Source organism: Corvus hawaiiensis, chromosome 26 (assembly GCF_020740725.1).
Source record: "Corvus hawaiiensis isolate bCorHaw1 chromosome 26, bCorHaw1.pri.cur, whole genome shotgun sequence".
Lineage (NCBI taxonomy): Eukaryota > Metazoa > Chordata > Aves > Passeriformes > Corvidae > Corvus > Corvus hawaiiensis.
The window spans coordinates 22,586,693-22,595,992 of NC_063238.1; the positions used below are offsets into that span (position 1 = coordinate 22,586,693).

Sequence of the window (9,300 nt, forward strand, 5' to 3'; positions counted from 1 at the left end):
AGTTGGACTTCTCAATATTGCTTAATCACCCCTTCAAACTGATGCTTCTGACCTTAATGGCAAAGAAAAAAATTACAAGAACTGTAATGACATTGTAGCTGAAAGCTTCTTCTCCTGGAGCATTGAATCCTTAGCTATTAGGATGCAAATAATAAGCCTGTTCTTTTGGTTAAAATTATTTCTTATTGAATAAGCAAGCTGGAGACATTTTTTTAATGGATTATCAAAGGACAATCAGAAAAAGAAAAGTTTGTTCATTCCCAGAATAGACAAGCACATTTTTGCAGTTGCAATTATATTTTATTCTCATTAAACATTTTTTAAGGGTTTTTTTTTTGTTTTTTAATCAAAACATAGTCAAAATTTAATTGCTATGAAAAAGATTATGAAAAAGGTTACAGGTAGATATTAATTTTCATCTGATTTATAAAGGTACCACTTTACTTCAGAAAAGCATAATTTTCTTTCTGAAATGAACATTAACTTTCTTAAGTAATTGCTTACATATGAAAAAACCTAAGTCCCAAGAGTAATCTATTATGTGAAGAAAGAGAATAAGAAAATTCAGAAACAAATACAGAAAAATTCCTCAGAAGTGATGTATGCTAAGCAATTCGAGTGTTCTGTTTTCTCATTTCTGTCATTTTTTCTGATTTAAAATTGTTACAAATATTACAAATCAGTATAGTTTTCCATGTCCAGATCACCCATAGTATAACTCTAATATGTTCACCCAGGTATGTACCTCAATACCTGACTATCCACTCACCACCACAAAGGGCAGACCCTGTCCTGCAATCTGGCTCAGCTGATTTTAGCAGGACTCAGGCACGTTTCAGGGTTTGCCAGCAGAGTAGTCACTGTAAGTCCTGAAGAAAGCACCTTTCCTCAGTAAGTTTACTGATTTCAACTGTATGTAACTGCTGTTAGTCAGCTGTAGGAATCAGATATAAGGGAGAAGTATTAACTAAATCTAAAACTGTCATTGTAAGATATCCAGTTTCTACTTATAGTCAGGCTGAAGCATCTTGGAGAGGTCCCTGAATGGCAATAGCTTCAATCTCAACTCTGGCCCCCTGTGACAAAACAATGAAGAAACATATTAGGAAATTAATATATCTATTTTATGAAGCAATTGGATGAACAACACAACTTTTTAAGAACAGAGTGACATTTGAGAGAGATTATATTTCTGACAGTTGTATTACTGATTTAGCAATATTCAGTAATATTGTAAATTCAATTTATGTTTACTCAAGTACCATAACCCCTTATTTCTAATGTTGTATCCACCTTCCACCATCAAGAAATGTGTATATCATATTCAGATCTCTGATAGTGTGTGGGAATAATACTAGTATACTTAAGAAAAAAACTAATTAAGAGTCTTCATTAAAATAATTGTAATCAAAGCTATTTCAGAATAAGAAAAGCTGTCAGAATGCTTCAGTAGTAAGGTATTTCAGAAAATTTGGGTGTTTTTTGTAGACAGAAAAGTGACACTTACTCTGGGCAAAGCAGCAACTTGATAGGCTGCTCTGGCTGGGAAGTTTGCCTTGAAAACTGTAATTTAAACAGAAACATACAGTAATAACTAAACTTTGCTTGATAAAACACAGTTCAAAGTAATCTATATAAAATGCAATCATTGGAACAGTTTCAGATTCAAGGCTACAAGACTTCTATGCCAGCTATCATTTCCCCCTTGTTGTTTTGTTTTGGTGACTGACTGCTCTCAATCTCAGCAAGCCACCACTCATCACCAAGCAGTCAGCTGCAGTGATAACTTGCACTCTGCTGACACTGCAGGGCCTTAACACCAACTTGGCTGGAAAAGAAAAATTAAATCAGAATGGTGATCATCCAATTTCAAACACCAGGGAGTGGGAGATGGCTCTTTCACAGAAAGAGCAGGAGAGAAACAGGACCCTGCTAAAAGAATCATGAGCAAAGATAAAGATCCCAGATTCACATAAAATCAACAGGAGTCCAACCTTACTCATATCATAGGAAAACAGAGGAAAAATAGGCCCTTGACTTATTTCTCTGTGCCCATTTAGAACTGGCAATCACAGATACTAGAACAGGGGTGAGGAATGGGGAAGGGTACTGGTAAAGATACAAGCGGTGAATTCGTAGAGTATTAGAATATATAATTATTTATATATTTATATATGTATATATATATTAGAGTATTAGATATATAGGGACCTTTAAAGACCACATAGTCCAATTCACCACCATGCCACAGCCAAGAACATCTTTCACCAGATCAGGTTGCTCAAAGCCCCATTCAACCTGACTTTGAACATTTCCAAGGAATTTGCATAATGAAGTGGAAGTTTTACTAGTGACAGTTATCACAGAACTGTCAATAATGGCAATTTCAGGGTCCTGTATTGAGATAATAAGTCACAATCAAAGAACATCAACAACTGTTTTCTCAAACTCCAGGCTGGAGGCAACAAGTAACTAATCATGCAGCTGGTCTGGTTTTACCCTGCTTAAGCACACACACTCCCAGTACATTTTGACAAGCAGGAGACTGTGCTGCTTGCTCATCAATAAGACTCCATTCAAGACCAGATGTTGCTATCTAATTAAAAGCTAAAGCCATATAAATAAGGAGCTCATGCAAATTCTCCCAAATTATTCTGCACAACATGGCTCGTTGGAATCACCTGTTTCAGTCTATACTCAGTTTTGTTGATCACACATTGTTCTCTTTTTTCTTCAAATGGAGCAGCATGACTCATCCTTGTATAAAGAACAAGCCCTGTCCCATAACAATAACCCTCAAGTTGGTCAAAGATACAGACTTTAAAGAAACGGAGTTACAAAATCTGAAATTCAGCATTTGAAGGCTGCCTACAGTAGAATTATATCCAGGACAGCAGAGCATCAAGCAAGATAAAGAGGCAAGGAAGATCAACCTGTAGGGATAGCAGGAGTTGATCTTCATAGGAGAGTGAGTTAGTAGGATGGTGGAACACAAATCCACATTAAATTAGGCTGTGCTTGATCTGATACTTGAAAATTATATATTTTTAAAATTTCTGCTGGAATTTCAAAGAATATGGAATGACATCATCTGAGTCATTAAAACCCTTTGATTACCATGAACATAATTTGTTCCACAAGCCATAATGGTAAAACTCAAGCAAAATATCTACTTACATTGTTTATAAACATCGTTAATATCATTGTAGTCCTTCATGTCTGCCATCAAAACCGTAGTCTTCACAACTAGAGATCATACACCTGCAGTTATTTTAGACCTCTGACTTGCATACAAAGATTGAAAAACTTTACTGCATTTCTTGCTTTTATTTAATACATTTCTCCTAAGTATTCTAAACACGTTGAAAAGTTTTGCAAACAGATATTGACCATTAGAGCTACAACTTAGGGAACCACCTAAAAGTTCTGAGCACCTAGTATACAGTAAAACTTTAAGGAATGAAGCCATTTCTGACTAGCTCTGAAAAAGCCAAATTCTTCCAAGAGGTTGAACTGATAAGCAAATCAATTAAAATAGCTGTTGTAAGTCAACTGCTGCCAACAACTTATATATAATATCTGCTGCCAAAAACAAAGTTCATAAAAGGTCTGAAAATATAGTCTGTGCTAGAATATTTTACCTAGGACTGCCAGTATTAATCCTGGTGCAGCTCCACCATTAGAGTCCTCCACCCAAAAAGTATTGAAAGTGTCTAGAATATTAACACCACAGACACAAACCTGCTTTTACCTGGAGCAAAGCCTAGGATGCTTAAAATGTCTACAGTCACTGCAGCACTGGCTGCACCTGAGCTTCCCCAGTTGGAATTAAAATATTAGTACCACTGCCAGAAATTTTTGGTGAAAGGCAGTGTTCCATTGATACCCATTGCAAAGACTTGCATGTAGATGTATTTCTTTTATTTTTTAGCCCAAATTCATAATTTATTTTGTTTCTTCCAGCTATTGGTAACAACTGAATGTTCAGCAAATAGCTTTTTTTTTTTTAAAAGGTCGCTTGATTTTTTTATATTTTAATTCAGGTAAAATCAACCACCTGTTTGCCACTGTCACAGCAGCACTTACCATTGCCATAGTCACAGCCTGCAGCTTTCAGGATTTCTCCCATGTTTTTTAGAGCCTAAAGAAAAATGAAACAAAAATCTTTTAGCTATCAGCTGGGTTATATTTATGTAAGTATGTAAATATGACTTGTGACTTGGCTGAATCCAAGTTTTACTGTAAGTTCAACCAGCAAAACCTCAAATGTCAAAAAAAAGACTGACCTAAATAAAAATTAATAAAAGGAAACATCTAATCAATATTAAACCATCCATTCATTAGATGTAAATGCATGATGCGGCTCCATCTCATCCTATTACCTCACTCCATCTCTTTGCTGCCAGGGGAACAAAACTTTCCCTGACTCAAGCCAGGGTTTTTATTGGGGTGTGAACCTCTGCTTCAAACACTGATTCTTTCTTACCTTCCTACAAGAAACACAGTTCCTCCCCGACCTCCAAGTTGCTAAAGTGGAAAAATGATGGCGTTAGTTAAGATGGAATTACTTCCTCCTGCTTTTTCCTCATCTGGAGGATGTGAAATGGGCTTTCTAGTCTCCTCAACTTCTCACAATTCCATGTTTAATTAGACACATGCCAACAAGTTCATTGCTGGAAGACTTCTTACCTGCTTGGCTTCCTCCTTTGCCCCTCCAGAGACAAGCTGCCCAGTGGAAGGTTCCAGCCCTATCTGCCCTGCGATGTACATTGTCCGGTCCACCAGCACAGCTTGGCTGAAAACACAAGTGACATTTTAGGTTTAAAACAAGAAAACATTTCAAATTCCAAATCTGAAAGCACATTTCAAATTTTCTACAGTACTTTACAATGTATGAGAAAGAAGACTGAGGTTATGCAGATGCAAGTCTGTACATGCAGTCATACATTTAATCTGCTTATGCTTTTGGAAGAGCTGGGATTACATCATCTATGGAAGTGCATAGCTCTGCCTTTGAGGAGATAAACCTTGTTTCTTGCAAAGGCACAAGGTATGAATACAGCAAGACAACACTAAACTGAGCTACAGATTCCACACAGCACATAGCACAGAGGGAAGGCAGAGTAAATAAACACATTTTTTGCACCTGAAAATTGATATTCCATCTTAGTTTGAGAAGCAGACAATACCTTTCAACTACATCTCAGCTGCAGAGCAATAAAAGAAAAAAAAAAGAAAAATCAGAAGAAATTTAACATTTTTCTTCTCAAACAGGCACCACAATAATGAGTTACAGCTGTCAGGTGACACCCTGCACCCTGGTTCTCTGGCAGTATTCCTCCAGAATCATGAATTTGGCCAGTCAGCAAAACACCTTGATCACTCCATCCCCAGAACAAACATTCTGCTCTCACCAAGTAACCTGAGTGACTTCTTGGCTGGGTTAATTCAAAAGAATGCAAAATTCAAGCTATTTGCAAAACATTTATATAAAAATGTCAGGAGTGTTTTTGCTGAAGTTGAGTTGGCAATTATTAATGTCTCTACCACAAAGAGCTTAAAAGTTGAAAACAAAGATTTAAACTACCTAGCAAACATTATGCAAGAGACATAATTTAATTCTCTTCAGTCAATAATTACAAATATTTTGCAAACAAATTATAGAAAGATTCCTTTGGAAGAGCTTATGGTGTGTCAACACCATTTTTCTTATCTCTTCCCATTCCACAAGAAAATGTATTGTTTTGACCATTCAACAAGTCTCTTAAACTACACAAACTAGAGTTAGGAACCTCCCTGAAGTATGTGGAATAGGAGGTTAGCTTCCCTTTAATGTTGATGGAAAAAGAGGGACATATTTAAAGAATATTTTTAGTACATCTCTCAACTGAAATTGACTCAGTTGGATTGTCTTAATCCATTCACCTCACAGGGGACCAAACTAATTTAGGGACTCGGTCAAATGATCTGGGTTAGGCAGTTTGAACAATGCCATCATTGTCTTTCCTTTTACCCCTGTCCTACATTCTCCTGTAATTTCATAAGGGGAAAAAATAGCCAGTAACTTGTCAGATATGGTAAACTATCTTTCATGGGGATTATTTATTCTATCATCAACTAATAAAACTGGAGTAAATCATAAAACTACACCATTTAAAGAAGAGAAACCAGTGAATAAAGTAGTTTTCTAGGTGACACAGTCTTGTTGATAGAAATATGTGCATGTACACACAGGCTTCTTTGATTTTCTTTCCTACCACTCCTGCTGTGTTTGAGGCACAGGCCATCAGAGCACAAACTTCTGTTTCTGTTTGAAGCACGGAGAACTCTGCAACAAGAAAGTAAGGGCTCTCCAGTAAAAGAGATTGACTTGTACTGCTTATCACAAAGCAAATGAAAGTGAAACGTTTATCTCAACAGAGGCCTTTGGAGAGTCCTAAATCATGAATAACTTGGGAAAGAACAAGCTGAAGCCTTCTGATACCACTGCCAGATCAACACCTGCAGCAGCCTTATTGGATCCCCTCCTCTGCTCCTCAATTTCGCCTCTTGGCGTGCTTACCAATGGAATCCTCCATTCACTGAGACTAGGAACAATTTACCAGCCAAGGAATACACTTCTACTGCACTCAAATGCACGAGTGAAGCTAAGGGAAACTTCAACTCCACAAACCTCAATCATTCTTTAACTGCAGATGTACCTTGTAACTAGGGCCAATCGTAGCTACTCATTAATCAGCAGAGATGTGAATGTGTGTCTAATGTCATTCAGGTTTCAGTGTACCTAAATGCAAAACTGGACAGACACTGTGACCTAAGAACAACAATGTTTATCAGAGAGATGGTGTTAGGAACCATGCTCTTTAGACTGCAATGTTAACAGATCTTCTTCACACAAATGATTGTGGATTAATACAAGAGCAGTACCTCTGCAGTGTCTTTTAAAAGGTTAATAACATTAATGAGATATATATATACATACACAGATATATGTGTCTTTATGTATCTATCTACCTACCTATCTCAAAGTACTGGCAAATGGATGCAGTAAAGGAAATAGAAAAATACAGTAAAAATAGGTCACCAAAAGCCTACTGAAGGGCTGTAGCAGAACCAGGAATGCAGCCCATACATCCAGTTCTCCATTCCACATTAAACCCTCATTCCTGTGTAACCAAGCTCAGACTTCACAGCAGAGATGGGGCAGTTATTTCTTGTGCAACTTTTGCTCTCTGGACTTTGACAAGTTTACTAAAATCTGATAAACTAAGTTAGTGATAAACTTATTGATGTTAGACCAGTCATACATTTAACAGGCTGCATAGTAAGCAGTATTTCATCAAGAACTACCAATAAGCACAAAATTTTGGAGTGGAGAGCTATGTTGAAGGCTGGGACAGTGGTGTGTGTGTGTGTGTGTGCAGCCAAAGAATTGTTGCCTTCCCGTGTCTTAGATGTTCTCCTGATGCCAAGCAATGCCAGGCCCCTGGCTGCAATCCACCAAGAGTTTATTGTTTACAGAAGTTAACCTTCATGTCATGTCTCTCTGCTTCTATACTTTGTATTTTCCCATCTTTATAATGCCTATAAGAAACACACCGTTTGAAGCTTAGAAAGCTAAGGACACAAAGTAACGGAGACAAAAATGAACCTGGAAGGCATGAAGACGCTATTGTGAAAACAAAGCCTGAATACAGAATTAAAAATTCTTAGAAAACATCCTGGTAAATACTTCTCAGTACTTTAGCTGTAAGAATCCACTATACTGACTGAACATATTTTCATATCCAAATTGCAAAGAGAAACCTTTCCCCAATTAAAACTGGGATTTTTCTTTTATTTTAATTACATACAGATCTGCTGCAACAACATACTTGTGAAAATGTTGAACATCTTACATATTTTTACAGCAGTCAAGTTTTTAGACTGAAAAACATTTATAACTATTCAAAATAAGAAAGAATTTTCAATTCCCAGGCACTGAGCTCTCCATCTAACCAAGCTCACCCTGGATTGGGCTCAGCCTTCATTCTCCATCACCTTCATAGTCAGCATCTCTAGCTTCCCTACACAACATGCTTGTCTCTAGTCAAGCACTTTTTTTCTGAGGAACAATCACTCTTCTTTCATTCTTTTTTTTAAATTCACTGCTTACCACTAATTTCAGAATTATTTTCCCAAATAAACTTTTTGAAGCATATCCCCTTCCCTTACTGGGCTGCAGTTTGCCATGGCACCACAGCCCCACTCGTGCTTTGGGACTCCAGGTGTCCCTGCAGGTTACTGGGGGAAGGGGGTACCAGTACTGGCCCCTGCCCAGGGGGTCCTGCCCTCACCTCAGCCCCAGGCCTGCCTAACAGACCCCCCAAGGACCTGCCAAAACCCTGCCAGCAAAACCTGCTCCTGCATCTCCCGAGAGACCTCCCACTCCCAAAATCACAGAATTGTTAGGGTTGGAAGGGACCTCTGGAGATCATATAGTTCAACGCCCCTAGAGCAGGTTAGACAGGAACACATCCATCTGGGTTTTGAACGTCTCCAAAGTCGGACACTCTACAACCTCCCTGGGCAGCCTGCGCCAGTGCTCTGCCACCCTCAATGTAAAGAAGTTCTTCCTCATGTTGAGCTGAAACTTCTTGGGTTTTAGTTTATGGCCACTGCTCCTTGTCCTGACACTGGGCACCACTGAAGAGAGTCTGGCAGTCATCTCGTCACCTGCCTTTGAGGTATTTATAGGTGTCGATGAGATCCCCTCTGTCTTCTCTAAACAGGCGCAGCTCCCGCAGTCTCTCCTCATAAAAGATGCTCCAGATCCCTCATCATCTTTGTGCCCCTCTGCTGACCCTCTCCAGCAGCTCCTTGTCTTTCTTGTACTGAGGAACCCAGAACTGAACAGAACACTCCAGATGTGGCCTCACTAGAGCCGAGCAGAGCGACAGGCCACACTTTCCCGATGCACCCCAGGAAAGCATTGTCTGTAAGGGCACTGCCAGCTCATGGTCAACTTGTTATCCACCAACACTCCCAGATCTTTGTTAGCTAAGGCATTACCTGTAGGGACCCAGCGCAGGGGCCTTTGTAGTGCTGATTATTTTCTTCACGAGCGAGGCCATACCTGGAATCGGTGCTGAAGCTGCAGTAACAGCTAACCCTCCTGCCAACCTGCCCCTCCTCCACTCCCTTCCCTCAGCGTCCGGCCAGCGCACACCCCGCCCACCGCCGCCCGCGGGGCTTGTGGGAAATGTAGTCCCTGAGGGCTGTGCTGGGGGAGTGCGCATGCGCTGTGTCGGGGCGTGGGTG

General features: G+C 39.2%; 1 protein-coding gene across 2 annotated transcripts; it reads right to left on the bottom strand.

Moving 5' to 3' along the window:
• Window positions 1-278: 278 nt before the first annotated feature.
• On the bottom strand, window positions 279-9,205 carry RIDA (reactive intermediate imine deaminase A homolog). 2 transcript variants are annotated; one of them, XM_048286993.1, is made up of 6 exons: window positions 9,052-9,205; window positions 4,690-4,795; window positions 4,087-4,141; window positions 3,178-3,246; window positions 1,508-1,563; window positions 279-1,076 (listed from the first exon to the last, which is right to left on the bottom strand). In XM_048286993.1, the coding sequence occupies exons 1-6, from the start codon at window positions 9,111-9,113 to the stop codon at window positions 1,014-1,016; spliced, it is 411 nt and encodes a 136-aa protein (XP_048142950.1). In that variant the 5' UTR covers window positions 9,114-9,205; the 3' UTR covers window positions 279-1,013. The 2 variants fall into 2 exon arrangements, with proteins under 2 accessions (XP_048142950.1, XP_048142951.1); XM_048286994.1 differs by lacking the exon at window positions 3,178-3,246.
• Between the last annotated feature and the right edge of the window lie 95 nt (window positions 9,206-9,300).